The sequence below is a fragment of the Scyliorhinus canicula genome, chromosome 3, assembly GCF_902713615.1.
Source record: "Scyliorhinus canicula chromosome 3, sScyCan1.1, whole genome shotgun sequence".
Classification (NCBI taxonomy): Eukaryota; Metazoa; Chordata; class Chondrichthyes; order Carcharhiniformes; family Scyliorhinidae; genus Scyliorhinus; species Scyliorhinus canicula.
The window spans coordinates 123,019,740-123,041,480 of NC_052148.1; the positions used below are offsets into that span (position 1 = coordinate 123,019,740).

Genomic DNA, 21,741 nt, shown 5'->3' on the forward strand with positions numbered 1-21,741 from the left:
GTTGAGGAAGGGGAAGGAGCTGGGACAGTTTATGGAAAGGATGGGAAAGGTTGTTCAGTGGAGGTTTAGGAACCCGGGGAGAGGGAATACTTCTTCTTGCACGTGTGTGCTGTTCTTTGTGTTGCTAATTTGAGGATGGTTGGCGCAGTGTTCACAAAGACCACTAATAGCTTTAAATTGAACAAAGCTATAAATTTATGAACACTACTTAATTGGATTCAACACTTACTCCTATATAATACAGTTGATAATAAACATATAATCTACACTCATCTACATTATTACCTTAACTACGATCTTCTCTCACTCACACTATCTTTCCTTCAGTCTGTTCTCTAGCTTTCTCTTCAACCTCTCGCCCACAAGGCTTAGCATCAATGCCTTATATAGTTGTACATCTAGCTCCCTGGTTGATTTAGACATTACATTAACTCTTGCAGTTCTTACATTTATGATAATGTCACAACGTGTACAAGGTATACTCCAGAATTGATTTTTTGTTCTGTGGTGAGCCGAGAGGTGTTGGTGGGGGCGGAGTATTCAAGAATTAGAATTTCTGACCATGCACCGCATTGGCTGGCGATTGAACTTAGCTCGAGGCAGGAACAGGGATCGGGATGGAGGCTAGACTCATAGCTTTTGGCGGACAAGGGGTTCTGTGATAAGGTGCGGTCGGTGATTAAGGACGATGTGGAGCTGAACCAGAAAGGGGAGGTATTGGTGGCCACATTTTGGGAGGCTGGGCAGCACGGTGGCACAGTGGTTAGCACTGCTGCATCGCGGCACCGAGGTCCCAGGTTCAATCCCGGCTCTGGGCCACTGTCCGTGTGGAGTTTGCACATTCTCCCCTGGACTGGCATTTAAATATGGTGCCTGAACCTTCGAACACGTCAACTAAGGACAGCTGGGCCAATCAGCTGCTAGTCCACCAGGAGAGTCGGAGGGGATCTCTTCTGTGCATAATTAATGCAGTTCCAAGTGTGGAATCTGACACGGAATCCCACCATTCTGGCCAACAGGAAAGGTGTGACTGCAGCCCCCTCTAATGTACGTTGTCTCAAAAATGCACAATTCCGCTATATGATTTCATTTAAGGCCTCCCCATTACTTCTGTAGGCTTGGCATCTATTGTTTTGTTATTTCTGCCAACATTAGCTTTTTATATATTTTTTATGGCTTCTCTACAATATCTTGACATTAAAAGTCACAAGTTTACTATCATCCTGTTAAATGTTATTTTCATAAATCATTACCTGCTTCTGATAAGGTTCTTCTACATATCAGTGGTCATAAAAAAAATCCAGTAAATTTTAATCCTAGTTACACATGCCAATTTTTTACTTGTTTCCCGTTAGGTCCGTGATCATTATTTCTTTTAAATAACATCCATAAATTTATATGAAGATTTTCATTTATACAGAGCTATCACTCCTCTTTGAAATATCCGAAAGCACCTCAAAAATTATAATTTATCAGACTTCCGGTTGCGGCTATGCGGAGCTAAGCCGCACCTTCGGCAGCTCCCGCCAGGAACGGACCTTTGGGCTCTTTTTAGGGCCCTCAGCGGCACTTTTCCAACATGGGAAGGTGATAACAACATTCCCCCAGCGGTATATGGCCTGGACCAGGAGTGGGGCGAGTAAAATAGCGGTGGCAGCGCCAAAGCAAAAGCGGGGGAAGAAGCACAAGATGGCGGCCGGTGGAGACCTGGAGGTATGGAGGCAATGGGCGCAGGTGCAGCAGGAGACTCTCTAGTGCTGCTTCTGGGAGCTCAAAGCAGAGCTGCTAGAGCCGCTGAAGGCTTCCATCGACAAGCTGATGGAGACTCAGACTGCCCAGGGGGTGGCAATTCGGGAGATCCAACAACAGGCCTCTAAAAGAGAGGATGAGGCCTCAGCCCTCGTGGCAAAGGTGGAGATGCATGAGGCACTCCATAAAAAGTGGCAGGAGCGGTTCGAGGAGCTGGAGAACCGGTCGAGGTGAAAAAATTTGCGGATCTTGGGCCTCTCGGAGGGGCTGGAGGGGTTGGACTTGGGAGCCTACGTGGTCATCATGCTGAACTTGCTGATGGGAGCTGGATCCTTCCAGGGGCCCCTGGAGCTGGAGGGGGCCCACAGAATTCTGGCAAGAAGGCCCAAGCCTAATGAGCCGCCGCGGGCAGTGCTGGTGCGGTTTCATCGGTTTGCTGACCGGGAGTGTGTGCTCAGGTGGGCCAAGAAGGAGCGGAGCAGCAGGTGGGAGAATGCGGTGGTACGGATCTACCAGGACTGGAGTGCGGAGGTGGCTAAGCGGAGGGCCGGGTACAACCGGACGAAGGCGGTGCTACATCGAAAAGGAGTAAAGTTCGGCATGTTGCCGCCTGCGCGTTTGTGGGTCACCTACAGGGACCGGCACTTCTACTTTGAGTCCCCAGAGGAGGCGTGGGCCTTCGTGTAGGCCGAGAAGTTGGACTCAAACTGAGGGTTGGGTGCGGGGGGCTCTGTGTAACTGTGTTATCTTTTGAGGGGGGGGTTTCTGTTTAATGATGGTTCTATGTTGTTTTCAGGGTGAGTGGGGCACTGTCTTTTTGCTTGGGCTCGGTGGATGGGCTCGGGGAGGGGGACAGACTGGCTGTGTGGGGAGCTGATGGTGGTAAGGGGGGCTGGGGCCCCGCGGGGGGATGGGGCCGACAATGGGTGTTGTTTTAGAGGTGATGGGGCCGGACAGGAGGAAAGCGCGGGCTTTTTCCCGCGCTGAGGGCTGAGGGGGGCGGAGTCGGAGCTGGTTTTTTTCCCGCGTGAGAGCGGGAGGCGGAGGAGGAAAGCCTGCTCATGGGCACTGGGTAGGAGGGGCAGCTCCACGTTGGAGGGGTCAGAGGAGTGGTGGGAGTTGCCGGGGTCAGCAGGAGTCAGCTGGCTTACGGGAGTACTATGGAGGGAGTAACGCGGCTAGGGGGGGCCCTAGCTGTGGGGGGGTTGTACCGGGCTGTTGCTGGAATGGCCAGGGAGGAGCTGAAGTATGCAGAGGGGGTCGAGTCGGGGGTTTGCCGCTGTGGGAAATGGGCCGAGTGGGAGGCGCGGGCCTGTGGCGGTCAGAGGAAGGGTTATGGCTAGTCGGTGGGGGAGGGGGGCAGGGAGCCCCCTGATCCGGCTGATAACCTGGAATGTGAGGGGACTGAACGGGCCGGTCAAACGGGCCCGCGTGTTCGCACACCTGAAGGGGCTGAGGGCGGACGTGGCCATGCTCCAGGAGACACACCTGAAGGTGGTGGACCAGGTTAGATTGAGGAAGTGATGGGTCGGCCAAGTGTTTCATTCAGGGCTAGATGCAAAAAATCGAGGGGTGGCGATCCTGGTTGGAAAGAGGGTGTCGATTGAGGCGTTGAATGCGGTGGCGGACAGCGGCAGGAGGTATGTGATGGTAAGCAGCAAGCGGCAGGGGGAGCGGGTGGTGTTGGTCAACGTGTACGCCCCGAACTGGGACGATGCGGGTTTTATGCAACGCATGTTGGGCTGCATTCCAGATCTGGAGACCGGGGGCCTGATAATGGGGGGGATTTTAATACGGTGTTGGACCCGCCACTGGATCGATCCAGGTCCAGGACGGGTAGGAGGCCAGCGGCAGCCAAGGTGTTGAGGGGGTTCATGGATCAGATGGGAGGGGTGGATCCTTGGAGGTTTGCGAGGCCAAGGGCCAGGGAGTTTTCATACTTCTCCCATGCGCACAAGGCCTATTCCTGGATCGACTTTTTCATTATGAGTAGGGCGCTGATTCCGAGAGTGGAGGACGCCGAATAATCGGCGATAGCCATTTCAGATTATGCCCCGCATTGGGTGGACCTCGAGCTGGGGGAGGAGAGAGACCAGCACACGCTCTGGCGCTTCGAGGTGGGGCTGTTGGCAGATGAGGAGGTGAGCGGGCGGGTTCAAGGAGGTATCATGAGGTACCTGGAGGCTAATGATAATGGGGAGGTCCGAGTGGGAATGGCCTGGGAGGCACTGAAGGCGGTGGTCAGAGGGGAGTTGATCTCCATTCGAACCCATAGGGAGAGGAGGGAGCGGAGAGAGAGGGAGAGGTTGGTGGGGGAGCTGGTGAGGTTGGACAGGAGATACGCGGAGGCTCCGGAGGAGGGATTGCTGAGGGAGCGGTGTAGTCTTCAGGCCAAGTTTGACCTGCTGACCACTAGAAAGGCGGAGGCTCAGTGGAGGAAGGCACAGGGAGCGGTGTATGAATATGGGGAGAAGGTGAGTAGGATGTTGGCGCATCAGCTCCGCAAGCGGGATGCGGCCAGGGAGATTGGTGGAGTCAAGGATAGGGCAGGAAATGTGGTGCGAAGGGGGGTAGACATCAATGGGGTCTTCAGGGACTTCTATGAGGAACTGTATCGGTCTGAACCCCCGGCGGAGGGGGGGGGGGCGGGGTGGGGAATGGGGCGCTTCTTGGACCGGCTGCGATTCCCGAGGGTGGAGAAGGGACAGGTGGAGGGATTGGGGGTGCCGATTGAGCTTGAGGTCAAAGGGATAGGGAGCATGCAGTCGGGGAAGGCGCTGGGGCCAGATGGGTTCCCGGTCAAATTTTATAAGAAGTATGCAGACCTGTTGGGTCCCCTGTTGGTTAGGACCTTCAACGAGGCATGGGAGGGGGGGGCTCTGCCCCCGACTATGTCCCGGGCGATGATTTCCCTGATCCTTAAGCGGGACAAGGACCCCCTGCAGTGTGGAACATATAGGCCGATCTCGCTGTTAAATGTAGAAGCCAAACTGATGGCGAAGATCTTGGCCACGAGGATAGAGGACTGTGTGCCACGGGTCATTCATGAGGATCAGACGGGGTTCGTGAAGGGAAGGCAGCTGAACATCAACATACGGAGGCTCTTGAATGTTATAATGATGCCGGCGGTAGCAGGGGAAGCAGAGATAGTGGTGGCGCTAGACGCGGAGAAGGCCTTTGATAGGGTTGAGTGGGAGTACTTGTGGGAGGTGTTGGAAAGATTTGGGTTTGGGGAGGGGTTTGTCAAATGGGTGAGGCTATTATATGAGGCCCCGATGCCGAGCGTGACCACGAATAGGAGGAGATCGGATTATTTTCGGTATATAGAGGGACGAGGCAGGGGTGTCCCCTGTCCCCCCTGCTCTTTGCGTTAGCAATTGAACCACTGGCCATGGCGTTGAGGGAGTCGAGGAACTGGAGGGGACTGGCGCGAGGGGGGGAGGAGCACCGTGTGTCGCTCTGTGCCAATGATTTATTGTTGTATGTGGCGGGCCCAGTGGGGGGAATGCCGGAGGTGATGAAGATCCTTAGGGAATTTGGGGGTTTTCGGGATACAAGCTCAACCTGGGGAAGAGCGAGCTGTTTGTCGTGCATCCAGGGGACCAGGAGGAGGGGATTGGTAGGCTCCCACTAAAAAGGGCGGAGAGGAGTTTTAGGTACTTGGGAGTCCAGGTGGCCAGGAGCTGGGGGGCCCTACACAAATTCAACCTTACAAGGCTGGTGGAGAAAATGGAGGAGGAGTTTAAAAGATGGGACATGTTGCCGCTGTCGCTGGCGGGCAGGGTGCAGTTCGTCAAGGTGACGGTGCTACCGAGGTTTTTGTTCCTGTTCCAGTGCCTTCCCATCCTTATCCCGAAGGCTTTCTTCAGGATGGTCAACAGGAGCATTACGGGGTTTGTGTGGGCGCATGGGACCCCGAGGGTGAGAAGGGTGTTCTTGGAGCGGGGCAGGGATGGGGGGGGGCTGGCGCTGCCCAACCTCTGTGGGTACTATTGGGCTGCTAACGCAGCGATGGTGCGTAAGTGGGTGATGGACAGGGAAGGGGCAGCATGCAAGAGGATGGAGATGGCGTCCTGTGTGGGCACGAACCTGGAGGCGCTGGTGACGGCGCCGCTGCTGCTCCCTCCGACGAGGTATACCATGAGCCCGGTGATGGCGGCGACCCTCAGAATTTGGGGCCAGTGGAGGCGACACAGGGGGGAGGTGGGGGCCTCGATGAGGTCTCCGATACGGGGGAACCATCGGTTTATCCCGGGGAATATTGACGGTGGGTTCCTGGGTTGGCACAGGGCGGGTATTAGGAGGTTGGGGGACCTGTTTTTAGATGGGAGGTTTGCTAGCCTGGGTGAGCTAGAGGGGAAGTTCAGGCTCCCCCCGGGGAACATCTTCAGATACATGCAGGTGAGGGCGTTTGCCAGGTGGCAGGTCGTGGGGTTCCCGCTGTTGCCCGTGTGGGGTCCAGGACAGGGTGCTCTCGGGGGTGTGAGTTGGAGAGGGGAAGATTTCGGATGCAGGAGATGGACGAGGCCTCAGTGGAGGAGCTAAAGGGTAAATGGGAAGAGGAGCTGGGTGAGGAGATTGAGGAGGGGACGTGGGCGGATGCTCTAGGTAGGGTGAACTCCTCTTCTTGTGCGAGGCTCAGCCTTATACAGTGTAAGGTGCTGCATAGGGCTCATATGACCGGGACGAGGATGAGTCGGTTCTTTGGGGGCAAGGACAGGTGCAATAGGTGCTCACGGAGCCCAGCGAATCATGCCCATATGTTCTGGGCATGCCCAGCGCTGAGGGAATTTTGGAAGGGGGTAGCGAGCATGGTGTTGAGGGTGGTAGGATCCAGGGTCAAGCCAGGCTGGGGGCTCGCGATATTCGGCGTTGCAGGGGAGCCGGGAGTGCAGGAGGTGAAAGAGGCCGGTGTTCTGACCTTTGCGTCCCTAGTAGCCCGGCGGAGGATTCTTCTTCAGTGGAAGGATGCGAGGCCCCCAAGCGTGGAGGCCTGGATCAATGATATGGCGGGGTTTATCAAATTGGAAAGGATGAAATTTGCCCTAATGGGATCAGTTCAGGGATTTTTCAGGCGGTGGCAGCCTTTTCTAGATTTCCTAGCAGAACGATAGGGAAAGAGGCCGGCAGCATCAGCAGCAGCAACCCGGGGGGGGTCGTCTCGGTGGTTAGGGTTGAAGGGACGTGTACATACGTTCTTTGTTTACGATGGGCGTTAATCTATTTTTTCTGTTTTGTATTTATGGGGGGGGGAGTGGCGGGGGTTTGTTCTCTTTGGTTTTTCTCAGTTGTTAATATATAATTTGTTGTTATTAATATTTTGTAAAAAATTTGAATAAAAATTATTTCCAAAAAAAATAATAATTTTTGTGTGGCTAAACATGGTAGCCATTTTTGTACAGAAGTGAGATGAATAAATAGGTAATCGTCAAGACAGTAAGAGTTTACTGTTCTTCAAACAGCAACATGAACCTTAAAAAAAACACCTGAAACTCAGGTACAAATAGAAATGACTTTTGCTCAACAATCCTTCTGGAGAGCAGCACGTCCTGTAATACAGCAAACTCTCCATATGGCATTTAAATATGAGGAAGCCACTTAACTGGTGATTGAATCCACTGCTTTCTGACACAGAGGGCAAACTCAACTTATTATTAATTCATATTAATTTTGAAGGACCAATTTTCTGGCATCAGATGTGGGCATGAAGCATCACTTACTGGGGTAAATGTTCGGAATTTGCATGAAAACATGTTTGAGTCCATATAACATTCCTCATTATTTTTAGTTTAAAATCCCTTCCTCGAGGTTATTCAGTTAGAGAGTCCTGTTAATTACTGTACTTTACAATATATCAAAAATGCTCTCTGCCATATGGACTTATCTGCAAGAGTGTAGTGTAAACGTAACTGCAAACTGAGTTACTGATTAATGTTCTCTAAACAACACTTTACTTGTGAAAAATAAATGATTGACAGACTTAAGGTTTGACTGAAAGTACAAGTTTGTCTGGAGTTATAAATGCTACTGCCTTTTCCTGTGGTGTGCAACCGAAGGAAGCAATTTAAAAATTAAAAATGGAACTACATATCATTGGCGACAGAACTATATGGGCAGCACGGTAGCACAGTGGTTAACACAATTGCTTCACAGCTCCAGGGTCCCAGCTTTGATTCCCGGCTTGGGTCACTGTGCGGAGTCCGCATGTTCTCCCCGCGTCTGCGTGGGTTTCCTCCGGGTGCTCCGGTTTCCTCCCACAGTCCAAAGATGTGCAGGTTAGGTGGATTGGCCATGCTAAATTGCCCTTATGAGTCCAGAAGATGGAATGGGGTTACGGGGATAGGGTGGAGGTGTGGGCTTAAGTGGGGTGCTCTTTCCAAGGGCCGGTGCAGACACGATGGGCCGAACATAGAACATAGAACAGTACAGCACAGAACAGGCCCTTCGGCCCTCGATGTTGTGCCGAGCAATGATCACCCTACTTAACCCACGTAACCGGTATACCCGTAACCCAACAATCCCCCCATTAACCTTACACTACGGGCAATTTAGCATGGCCAATCCACCTAACCCGCACATCTTTGGACTGTGGGAGGAAACCGGAGCACCCGGAGGAAACCCACGCGCACACGGGGAGGACGTGCAGACTCCGCACAGACACTGACCCAGCCGGGAATCGAACCTGGGACCCTGGAGCTGTGAAGCATTGATGCTAACCACCATGCTACCGTGAGGCCCCTTCTGCACTGTAAATTCTATGATTCCATACAAAGTGTGGCTTTCTCCCCATGTCTGCGTGGGTCTCACCCCCACAACCCAAGGATGTGCAGCGTAGGTAGATTGGCCACGCTAAATTGCACGTTAATTGGAAAAGAAATAATTGGGTACTCTAAATATATTTTTAAAATTAACCCTTTGGGCTGGATTTTCAGGCAGGAACGGAGTAGGGGGTAGGGTGCATGCTGGTTTCCCGTCTGTGTTTGCGTCGTCAGCGAACTTAATCAGGACGGGGAACCTATCTGATCTGAAAATGAATCCAATTAAGATAGTTAAAGAGCTTGTAGAAGCACATGTTGAGATATTGGTGGGGTGTAAGTACTGGGCTAGGGGCAGACCAGGTGCATGAAGAAGGCAACATGGGACAGCCAGTGAAGGCCATCCCTGAGGTTTCTGGCCCAGCAGAAGGGAGCATGGCTCAGAGTGACATTCAGTCACTGGCACACAGGTGGTATTGGGTGTGGACAGGTCGGAGGTGAGGAAGGGGTGATCCTCATTCTCCTGGCATTAGAGGGTCATAAAAGGGTGTCAGGCTTCTAGACACAATTGACAGGCTACCTGACCATTAGGACAACAGTAACTGTAAGTGGGAGCACGACTCTCAAGATTTCAGATCCAGTGGCAATGAAGAGAACATCCTTTGCAGGAGAGGCACTTCCCCGGGCACCAGGAGGGCAGAGGAGAGAGATGATGGGCACAAGGGCAATAGAAGCCACAGGATCTGTACAGTCCATACTACCGAAGACAGAGAGCTACCTGAAGAAGCAGTCAGAGAACCACTACGGCAGGAGACTGAAACTTTCCAGACATCCTCCCTATCAAAGCCCCCTCAGAATCAGTTTCAATAAGATCACCTCTCATTCTTCTAACCTCTGCCTCCAAGCTTGGCCCAACTAGCTGGCCGCTTCTCCAAGAGGTGAGCTGCAGTGGAGTGTAGATATAGCAGTCACAGCTCACAGGTAACTTAGGGTGGGCAACACGGCTGCTATTTGGACTTCACACTCATTTTGGGAATATGTATTAATTCCAGGACACTTTCATTTTGTTCCAGTGCTGAATATAGATATTGAAGTCTCAGTTACTTTGCATAAACAGTGTATGAAAAGATATGTCAGAAAGCATTTTGAGCAATTTCCGGTAACCAAATGACCTGATTATGCAATCTCATCGCACTGAACTTCTAACTGCAGTTCTTGCATGTTACACAGTGTGACACGCTTAACACTGATGAGATGTTAAACCGAGGTCCCATCTGCCTCCTTGGGAAGATGTAAAAGATCCTACGGTACCAACTAAAGAAGACTGGTGTCCTGATCAAGAAGACTGGTCCTGGCCAATATTTATCCCTCAATCAACACTTAAAAGCAACTGATCTGATCATTATCACATTGCTTATTCGAGCTTGCTGTGCACTTTGTCACATTTCCTACATTACAATAGTGACTACATTATAAAAAATAGTATTTCATTGGTTGTAAAGCTCTTTGGGCCTACCAGTGGCCATAAAAAGCATTGTGTAAATGCAAATGTTTTTTTCTGACCCGGAAATTACAAACAAATTTTCAAAATATCTTTCCCTAAATAAAACCGCTCTTTGATTTTAAATAAAGTCAGTACTGCTTGGTTGCAAAGGACTGTGGCAGTCAACAGTGAGTTCACAGTCATCCTACTCACAGCTCACGACAGTCTGTCTGCCCATGAATTTATCTCAGCCTTTCTCTTTCTCATGGACCATGGTGTTGAGCACCAAGAACTTTAATGAATACAAATGGTCTTGTTGTGGCCTCTTGACCAGACAGCTTAGCAGAAACACAAAAGCCAACTCCATCAATAACATGGTAAGGAAGACAGCATCAATTATTTATTTCAGCGATTGCAAATCCATGAAGCCAAGCAATAACTTCCACATTTCCTGAGTTTATGGTGGTTAGTCTCCAGCAGGGACACTGCTCGGTAATGTTCAGCATTGTTTGTGTCTCTCTCCACAAGTGCAAAAGAGCACTGAGGCCCCACGAGTGTAAGTTGGCTACACAGGGGCCCTGGACTGTCCTAAACCTGTTTATTAAGGGCCACTCTCAGCATGGTAATTCAAAACCTACCCGTACCACAGAAGGGGGTTATCACAATAAGCTTTTTAATGACTTCCTGTGTTTCCCATTCCATGATCCAAAGGATGTTTTTTGGCAGATCTCACTCAGGGAGGTTGTTCCAGGAAGGAGGGACAATGGATCAGTGTTCACATCGTCCCCCCTCTCAATACCCAGGCAGCCCAGGGGAAGCTAATGATCCTACCAGCAGACTGAATTCCAAGAGAAAGTTAAAGGACTCCGAAAGAGAGCCCCGGCGGGATTCTCCCCTACCCAGCGGGGCGGGGGGTCTCGGCATATTGGAGTGGCGTCAACCAGTCCGGCGTCGGGCCTCCTCAAAGGTGCACCTTTGGCACCACGCCAGCCGGGGCAGAAAGGACTTTGCCGGCCAGCGTATGTCCGCGCATGCGCCAGAGCGTCAGCAGCTGCTGACGTCATACCGGCGCATGCGCAGGGGAGGGGGTCTCTTCCACTCCGCCATGGTGAAGGCCATGGCGGGGGCGGAAGAAAAAGAGTGCCCCCATGGCACAGGCCCACCCGCCGATCGGTGGGCCCCGATCGCGGGCCAGGCCACCATGGGGGCACCCCCCGGGGTCAGATCGCCCTGCGCCCCCCCCCCCCCCCCCCCAGGACCCCGGAGCCCGCCCGCGCAGGTAGGTGGTTTAAACCACGCCGGCGGGAGAGGCCTGTCAGCGGCGGGACTTCGGCCCTTCACGGGCCGGAGAATCACCACGGGGGGCCCACTGACCAGCGCGGTGCGATTCCTGCCCCCGCCGATCCTCGGGTGGCGGAGAATTCGGTACACAGCGGGGGCGGGATTGACGCTGGCCCCAGGCGATTCTCCGACCCCCCGGGGACAGAGAAACCCGCCCGGGGAGTGCAATCCCAGCCCCCACAGAACCGTCAGTCTCAACATTGAGCAGCCATAGGGCATGCTCTCCAAATCTTACAAGTTAATGTAGTCGGCCACAGAACAAAACCTCATTGGATGTCCTGCCACTCAACAGTATCCAATAAACATCTGTATTCAATTCAGTGAACTATTTAACAAGTTACCCACCAATAACAGAATAGGCAACATTTTACTCAGGTGCAGGGACAATTGCTCATGTCAAATATCAGATTTCCAAGCAACCTACAGGAGCTCGACAAAAGTGTAAACAGCAAGGTGATGATGAAAGGAGCAGGTCAGAAATTTGTGAAAATGTCACCAGGTTTGTGAGGAATCTCTGAATAACTTTAACAATTTGCATTTCTATAGGCACCCTTAACATAATAATAATCTTTATTGTCACAAGCAGGCTTACATTAACACTGCAATGAAGTTACTGTGAAAAGTCACCACATTCCGGTGCCTGTTCGGGTACACAGAGGGAGAATTCAGAATGTCCAAATTACCTAACAGCACGTCTTTCGGGACTTGTGGGAGGAAACCGGAGCACACGGAGGAAACCCACGCAGACACAGGGAGAAGGTGCGGACTCCACACAGACAGTAACCCAAGGTGGGAATCGAACCTGGGGCCCTGGAGCTGCGAAGCAATTGTGCTAACCACTGTGCTACCATGCTGCGCTTATAATGGGTGAAATTCTGCGCTTCAGAGACTGAGGGTGCAATCTTTTATCTGCGATGTAAGTAGAGAGGAATGGGAGGTCGTCAGAGGAATGGGAGGTCGCCGAGGCGGAACTCGACCACGGGTCAGGAAGTGAGACCCCGCTTAGTTGCGGTTTCCCATGACACATGTGCCAACCCCCCAAACACCATCCCCACACCACGCTCACCCCATACCACCCTCTCACCCTACACCACCCGCAACCTCACCCTCACCCCACTCTCACCTCCCCACCCTCACCCTTACACCACCCTCACACCACCACCCCTACCCACAGCAGAAATTCATCCCAAGGAGGAGGAAACATGTTAAGGGCAGGACAAGGCATCCATGGCTGACGAGGGATGTCAAGGACAGCACAAAAGCAAAAGAAAAAGCATACAAAGTGGCGAGGATTAGTGGGAAGCCAGAGGATTGGGAATCATTTAAAAGCGAGCAGAAGATAATTTTAAAAAGCAATAAGGGGAGAGAAGATGAAATATGAGTGCAAGTTATCTAGTAATATAAAAGAAGATAGGAAGAGTTTCTTTCAATATATAAAAGACAAGAGAGAGGCAAAAATAGGCATTGGACCACTGGAAAACGTGGCTGGAGAAGTAATAATAGTTACTTTGCAACAGTCTTCACGATGGAAGACACCAGTGGGATGCCAGAGCTCCAGGAGAATCGGTGGGCAAAGGTGAGTGCAGTGACCATCACTAAGGAGAAGGTTCTGGGGAAACTGAAAGGTCTGAAGGTGGATAGGTCACCTGGACCGGATGGATTACACCCCAGGGGCCTAAAGGAGATAGCTGACGAAATTGTGGAGGCATTGGTGGTGATCTTTCAGGAATCACTGGAGGCAGGAAGGGTCCCAGAGGACTGGAAAGTGGCTAATGTAACACCACTGTTTAAGAAGGGATTGAGGCAGAAGATGGGAAATTGTAGACCGGTTAGCCTGACTTTGGTCATTGGTAAGATTATTAAAGATGAGATCGCGAAGTACTTGGAAGTGCGTGATAAAATAGGACTGAGTCAGCACGGCTTTGTCAAAGGGAGGTCATGTCTGACAAATCTGTTACCTTTGAGGAGGTAACAAGGAAGTTAGACAAAGGAGAACCAGTGGACGTGATTTATTTAGATTTCCAGAAGGCTTTTGACAAGGTGCCGCATAGGAGACTGTTAAATAAGTTAAGAGCCCGTGGTATTAAGGGTAAGATCCTGGCATGGATAGAGGATTGGCTGGCTGGCGGAAGGCAGAGAATGGGAATAAAGGGGTCTTTTTCAGGATGGCAGCCGGTGACCAGTGGCGTGCCTCATGGGTCTGTGCTGGGATCACAACTTTTTACAATATATATTAATGATCTGGAAGAAGGAACTGAAGGCACTGTTGCTAAGTTTGCAGATGATGCAAAGATCTGTAGAGGGGCAGGTAGTAATGAGGAAGCCGGGGGGCTGCAGAAGGACTTGGCCAGGCTAGGAGAGTGGGCAGTGAAGTGGCAAATGAAATACAATTTGGAAAAGTATGAGGTTATACACTTTGGAAAGCGGAATTTAAGCATAGACTATTTTCTAAATGGAAAAATGCTTAGGAAATCAGAAGCACAAAGGGACTTGGGAGTCCTTGTTCACGATTCCCTTAAGGTTAAGGTGCAGGTTCAGTCAGCAGTTAAGATGGCAAATGCAATGTTGACATTCATGTCAAGAGGGCTAGAATACAAGACCAGGGATGTACTTCTGAGGCTGTATAGGGCCCTGGTCAGACCCCATTTGGAGTATTGTGAGCAGTTTTGGGCCCCGCAGCTAAGGAAGGATGTGCTGTCCAACATCCTCATCCCAGAGACACTCACCTCGATTGGGCACGTTAGTGAAGAGAATCCTTGGACAGTCTCTGGTGAGCACCACATAGCTTCTCCGGTATGGCAGGTGGAGGTAGGAACACCCAAGGGGGCGGACGGTCGGAGGGCGGGCCGACGCCAGGGACTAGCTGCCGTCCAGATGGGTTTCGGGCTTCTGGAACGGACAGTCCCATCAATCATGGAGATGTAGTCGCAGAGCCAGGGACTATATGAGGGGATGCCGACGAGCATCCAGTACCTGCAGGTGTAGTTGGAAGAATCCAACTGCGTGCAGGAGCAGGAGGTGGTGCCGACAATGTGTGCCACTCATGCCAACACTGCATGGGTGGCAACCACTGTGGAGGCATTGGGAGCAACGGTTTTGGCTATGGATCAGCCCATCCAAGTCCTGGGGCATTCTGTGCAGGCACTGGCCGAAGCCAGGGCAGGGTTGCCGTCACACAGGCAACCACGTGCCAGAGACACCTGGATACCGCAGGGGCGCTCCTGAGGGTGGCCCAGTCACAGCAGCCCATGGCTTGAACATCAGCGCTTGGCCGATGTGGCGCAGATACAAAGGGAGGTGGCCCAGTCCCAAAGGGAGATGGCAAGATCACTGGCTGATGTGACAGAAATCCAGAAGGTGGTAGCACAGTTGATGGATGATGTGGCACAGACCCAGACGGCAATGGTCCACTCCCTGTGCTCCATGGCCACGAGCATGCGGACCCTGGTTGAGATCAAAGCGGGCCTCCAGGACTGGCAGCGCCAGCCTCCCAATTTTTATCCCCAAGGCGTTCTTCAAAAAAGTGAATACAGAGATCTCGTGATTTGTTTGGGCGTGTAAAACCCCGTGGGTGAAGAAGGTGCTGCTGGAGCGAGGGCATGGAGGGCATGGAGTTGCATGCTCTCCCTAATTTCATTAATTACTACTGGGTGGCAAATATTGCGATGGTCAGGAAGTGGGTAGCGGGAGATGGATCGGTGTGGGAGCGGGTGGGGAGGGCATCATGTAACGACGCCAGTCTGGGGGCATTGTTAACGGCACCTCTGCCATTCTCGCCGGCCAGATACTCCACAAGCCCAGTAGTAGTGGCAGCCCTGAGGGTGTGGAGACAGTGGAGGCAGCACATGGGGTTAGAGGGGCCATCGGTGTAGACACTGATATGTGGTAACCATTCGTTCGCTCCAGGGGGACTGGACGGGGGATTTCAGAGGTGAATGGGTAGGGATCGAGAGATTTGGGGATCTCTTTATTGATGAGGGTTTCCCAAGACTAGAGGAGCTAGAGGAGGAGTTTGAGTTGCCAGGGGGGAACGGGTTCCGGTATCTGCAGGTGAGGGATTTTGTGCGGAGGCAGGTTTCGATCTTCCCGCACCTGCCGCCCCAGGGGCTACAGGATATGGCAGTGTTGAGAGCAGGAGTGGGGCAGCGAAAAGTCTCGGAGATCTATAAGGAGCTGATGGAGTGGGAGGGAGCCCTGATAGGTGAAGAGAAAGTGGGAAGAGGGGCTGGGTGCGGAGTTGGAGGCCGGGTTATGGCAGGAGGCCCTGAGGAGAGTTAATGCATCCTCGTTATGCGCCAGGCTCAGCCTGATACAGTTGAAGGTGGTCCACAGAGCACACATGACTGTGGCCCGGATGAGCAGGTTCTTTGAGGAGGTGGAGGCTAGGTCTGGGTGCTGTGCAGGGGGTTCTGCGAACCATATACATATGTTTTGGGTGTCTCCGAGGCTGAGGGGTTTCTGGCAGGGGTTTGCTGATATCATCAGCAACGGTTTTAAGGGTGAGGTGGTGCTGAGCCCAGAGGTGGCAATCTTTGATGTGTCAGAAGACCTGGGAGCCCAGGGGATGAGAGAGGCCGACGTCCTGGCCTTTGCCTCCCTGGTGGCCCGGAGACGGATCCTGCTAGGATGGAGAGACTCAGAGACCCTGAAGTCGGGGTTATGTGTAAGCGACATGGTGGGGTTTCTCATGTAATTTGCCTTGAGGAGTTTGTTGCAGGGGTTTGCTCGGAGGTGGCAGCCATTCATAGACTTCTTTGAGGAAAATTAAGCTGTCAGCAAGGGGGGAGGGGAGGCATGGGAGAGACGAGTAAGGGCAGGAGAACCAACGGAGGGGTGGCTTGGGAAGGTGGCACTGTTTGTGTAAGCCATGTTGGCTGCGGTTTGTGCTCGGGGTGTTTATTGGTTATATTGTGCTTTTATTTTGTTGACATTTGATATTTAAAATTGCTAAAATTATAAATGCCTCAATAAAATATTTTCTAAAAAAAAACAGAGAAACACTCACAAAAGATTCATCAAAGCTAAAATGGGGAAGAGAAGGAGCGTGGGAGAGGCAAAGCATCCCACTGATAAAACCAACAGAGAAGATGTCGATGTTATAGACCACAGGCCAAAGACAGAATACACAATGACGCTGCAACAGCAGCAAACAGCATAGTGTAAAGAAACGAAAAAAGAAAAAGCTGGTGGTTACATGCCTTCAAAAAGCATACCGTCAGAAGGAGACGAAGCAAGAGACCGGCACGTAAACCAGTCTTCAAAACGGCTGGCAACAGCACAAATGATCAGCCGGGTGATCCCCTGAGGGAGGCACAATGAGCTGTGCACAAGGGACATACACCTAGCAGGCATATTTTGTCTATGGACACATGAGTTAAATTTGTTGATACATAAACCAAATGCATAAAGTAAAAATATTAATCAATGTTTGTATATAAAGATTAACAATCTCCAAAGGAAGGGGGATGTGGTGATATGCCTGTAAATAATATTAAATGCACTAAGCAGTGTGACGTCCTATCAACAGGTGACATCGGACATCAATCATGTGACATTCAGCTATCGGCAGAAGGTTGTAAGGTATACACAAGGACAGTCGCACATAAGGATAGTTCCAGGAAAGTCTAGAAGACTCAGTCAGTAACTTGTATAGCATTCTGATTGTTAATTTATCACATATACATCAATAAATCATAATTCTAGTTAAGTCACCAGCAGTTCTGTAGATTGATTGCAAAGGCAAGATCACGGAACACAACATTTATGAAGGCCCCTCTCCTTCAATACATGACCTTTGCGACCTCCCTAAAACAGCAATGGATGGCAGATTGTGAAAGGTGATCGATGTCACCTGCTTTCACTTGGAAAGATCCATTTTTTGGGCAACGGTGACCTTCACAGCCATGTAGGACTTTCTCCATCCTACTCTGAGGCTGCAGGTTGGACAACAGGTGGTAGAACAATTTACTGACCACCTCCTTGGTGGATGGAACGTAGATACCACTATCATTATTCCTAGCTGCCTGAGGTGGAGCTAGGAGAAGTGCTTCAAGACTCTTGCTGGGTGAGCTCTTCTGTTGAGAATCATCCTTCCTCTGCACACAGCTTTCCCTCTCTGCTGTCTAGGCTCCATTCTAAAATGTGCTGAGGAGGAACTGCAATCACCCCCCATTACTGAAGCAAGCTTTCACTCGACAGTGCAAAAAACTCCTCTGCCCTCCTTGTCAGAATCGTGCACCATTCCCTTGAAACTCCAATAAGTTTACAAGAACACATCTAGGTACTTCTGCGAACTCTGCACCTGCAAAAGTCAAAAGTATGTCACCTGGAAGTTGGACAGTTAGTCCTTTAACTAATTCTCCTCATCTCAGTCCTAAATGATCGGCCCCTTATCATCAATCTGTGCCCCGTCTTCTAGGTTCCCCAGCCTGAGGAAACAATCTCTTAGCGTGAGAAATTCAGGTCGCACCCACCCCAAGATCGGAAATTCCTGCCCAAAGTCAATGGACCTTTACATAACCCATCAAATTTTCTGTCCTGCACGTGACGATTTCTGCTACGGGTGAGACTGAAAAATTTCCTGTCAGTGTCTACTCTGTCGAGCCCCTTCAGAATCTTAAATGTTTCAATGAAATCATGTCTAGCCCGAGGTGGTGCAAGGCAGCAGGCAGATCTTGCATCAAATCAACATTAGAGGCTGTTTGAAATCACGATTTGCCCACTCTGCACGCTTCCAGCACACACACGGCATGCCTGTGTACACGACCTGTTGGTCAGGTTGTGACATGCCGGCTGCACCAGAGGTGGCTGAACGCATTCCATCGGGTCGCCATTATTTCACTATTCAAGCACTAAAACCTATTTGACAAAGAAAAAGAAAGAATTGTAAGGATAAAAGACAAAATGCTATAAATACTGAAAATCTGAAATAGAAACAGAAAAGGCTGCAAATTCTCAGCAGGTTAGGCAGCATCTCTGGAATGTAAGAAGACTTCCTGTTGATTCCCTTAGTTCCTATTTCTTCTATTTTGCCTTTATCATTTTAGTCCATGGATAGTTAATGAAGACGTATCTTCAAGTCGAGTAGAGGAAGTAAGGAACTCAAAGTGTCAAAGTAGTACACTGTGTTATAAAATTTTGTATTTTGGGCAGAAGAACTCAGACTTTATGGCACTCAAGAGATTCAACGGTTTTGTTTTGATTGGTCAGCTGGTGGCTGATGGATTGGCCATGGACAGAATTCTGTCCGGCAATCAACAGCGATTGGTTCCTGTCAGGTTGGGTTTTCAGAGAGAATCCAGGAGAAGCCACAGAGAGAGCAGCTCTCTCTCTCTGCTCTTTTGCCTACTGTCTGAAGGCAGAAGTTTCTAGACCATGAAAGAAGCCATCACTGAAGCCATGTGATAAGACAAAACCTTTCTTGGAGGGACACTCACATGACACAATTTATGTTTCAGGTATGTGAGCTTTCATCAGAACTGAAAAATATTACAGATGGAACAGGTTTTTAACAGGCACTGAGGCAAAACAAAAAAAGGCAATGGTAGGGGTTTGTGAGGGTGGGAAGCCCTTCAATAGATTTGAAGGCAGGAGTGATTTCAATGACGATACAAATTTCAAGAATTATTGAAATATTAAAATTATTCTTAGCTATATGTTTTCTTGGCAACGCAATATCTTCAGATCAACATTTTTTGAATTAATAAAGAAATGTTAAATTCGTTTTAATTCATTTGCGGGAACCTAGCTCTGCTCTGAAGATGATATCAGGCCTCTTTTAACCTATTTCACATTTACTTCCATTTCAGCAACATCCAATTCAGAGGGTAACTGATGTCCGATTGCAGTAACGTTTAGGTCAGACAAAGTCAGGATGACAGATTTCCTCTCTCAAGGATTTCACAACAATCCAACTTCTTCCTGGCTACTGAGACTGCCTGATTTTTAACTGCCTGATTTTTAAAACTAACTTCAAATTCTCAAACTGCCACACTGGGAATTAAACCCAGAGTTTTGATTAATAATCAAGGTCTCTGGATTACTGGTCTAGTAACAGGACCATTCTTCTTGAGTTATTTACCTGAAGGCAGTACCTTGGTGATTATTCACTGCACCACAGTCAAGCACCATCAATTTTCTTACTACAGGTAGGAAGTGGAGGGAGATCCTGAGCCTATCTCTGCCTGAATGGGGCTCAAATCCATGCTGTTAGTGTTAATCAGATCTACACACTGTGGTGATATGCCTATGGGCTATATCATAGTTGGAAGGTGTGTGACCTCCAACCAGCAGGTTTGATTGATTGGTTGGTTGATTTGATTTATTGCCACATGTACCGAAGTACAGTGAAAAGTATTTTTCTGCGGCCGAGGGAATGTATACAGTACGTACAGAGTAGCAAAGAGAATAATCAACAGAGAACATTGACAAATGGTACATCGACAAACAGTGATTGGTTACAGTGCAGAACAAGGGGCCAAACAAAGCAAATTCATGAGCAAGAACAGCATAGGGCATCTTGAATAGTGTTCTTACAGGTAACAGATCAGTCCGAGGGAGAGTCGTTGAGGAGTCTTGTAGCTGTGGGGAAGAAGCTGTTCCTGTGTCTGGATGTTTGGGTCTTCAGACTTCTGTACCTTCTGCCTGATGGAAGGGTCTGGAAGAAGGCAATGCCTGGGTGGGAGGGGTCTCTGATAATGCTGTCTGCCTTCCTGAGGCAGTGAGCGATGCATACAGAATCAATGTGAGGGTGTCAAGCTTGTGTGATACGCTGGGCTGAGTTCACCACACTCTGCAGTTTCTTGCAGTTCGAGCAGTTGCCATACCAGACTGTGATGCAGTCAGGAAGGATGCTCTCTATCGCGCATCTGTAGAAGTTTGAGAAAGTCGATGCAAACATGCCAAATTTCTTTGGCTTCGTAGGAAGTAGAGACGTTGTTGGGCTTTCTTGACTGTTGCATCAACGTGAGTGGACCAGGACAGACTGTTGTGGATGGTGACCCCCAGGAACTTAAAGCTATCAACCATCTACACTTCAGAGCCATTGATGCAGACGGGAGTGTGTGTCATGCTACGCTTCCTGAAGTCAATGATCAGTTGCTTGGTTTTTCCGACATTTAGAGAACAGTACAGCACAGAACAGGCCCTTCGGCCCTCGATGTTGTGCCGAGCAATGATCACCCTACTTAAACCCATGTATCCACCCTATACCCGTAACCCAACAACCCCCCCCTCCCCCCTCCCCCTAAAAGTGTTACCATGACCCTGTACTATTAAATAATAATTGACTTCACTTCTGAAAAGATCAATATAAAACGTATGTTTTTTAAAGACTTTTATTAATTTGAACAGATTATTTTAGTCAAGATAAATACTGGCAGTAATAATGACTGCAAAAGGAAAATGTTTTAAATTGTTCCACCTTCAGTACTCCCAACAAACCAATCATAAAATTAATAATGCATATGGTTTCCAAGACTGTTTAAACTCTGTCCCGGATTATGTTTTCGTAAAGTATTAAATGCAGCTGAATTGTCTATTTTCAAATGATTGCTTTTTGATAACCTAACATAAATATGTAGCTTCGGACCGGCGTGTTTTAATTCTCGGATCGCTGACTGATCTTCAGTGAATTACTTGTAATCACTTCAGAAATAAAGGTTGAAAAAAAGGCAATAAACTTACCCAAGGAAACTTCCAGGAGTAGGTCCCTGTGTAAGGCAGGCATCTTTCCAAACTGCAGCACGCAGTGAGAGAAGAGCGGGTGTACTTTGCGAATTGAGTGAGGTGTTGGAGGAGAGCTTTGCTGCTTGTCGCTCTGGTAATAGAGGCACCTGAGGCCAGGGCGCGGAGTCACACCTGTGGGGATGCGCTCGCGCGGGGCGGGGCGAGGTGGCCTCCACCTTCCGGGGATGGAGCAATATTGCTGCTGCCACTGCCTGCTGCAAAGCAAGAGGCCAAAGTCTCCTTGCATGGAGCTTGGTTCATTTTCACTTTGACATGAACGACTTTGTTTCCATTTTCAGCCCAAGTTTCTTCCCTCTGCCAGGTGTCACTCAACTGTCCCAGTTGTCCTGATGTTTTGTTGCTGTTTGCACCGAGAACTGTGCGCAGAATTCAATAGAAGCAAATTTGAAAACTCCGAACGTGTTGCGCGCAGCGTTTAAGAGCAGGGGTTCAAGGAATGCCCTACACGTTTAATGCACTGGCTTTTATTCAACCTTGTGAGTCAACATTTTAATTGCAGAAAATACATGTTAATGAAAGGCGCAGACCCACTGAACGCAATGCCCAAAGTTGTTGATGTGTGCTTCAGGTACAGAAAGTTCTGTTCCAGGGGACAAATTTGTTAAATCTAAACCGATCTTTGCGAATTTGATACAAACATGGAACAGTGAAAATCCTGAGCCACGA

General features: G+C 49.9%; 1 protein-coding gene across 2 annotated transcripts in view; it reads right to left on the minus strand.

Moving 5' to 3' along the window:
* Positions 1-21,389, minus strand: part of LOC119962925 (PGAP2-interacting protein-like) — a 154,330-nt gene extending 132,941 nt beyond the window's left edge. For both annotated transcript variants that reach the window (XM_038791202.1, XM_038791201.1), the window contains exon 1: positions 21,013-21,389. In XM_038791202.1, the coding sequence (XP_038647130.1) occupies positions 21,013-21,301 (289 nt within the window). In that variant the 5' untranslated portion in view covers positions 21,302-21,389. The remainder of the gene's footprint in view (positions 1-21,012) is intronic.
* Between the last annotated feature and the right edge of the window lie 352 nt (positions 21,390-21,741).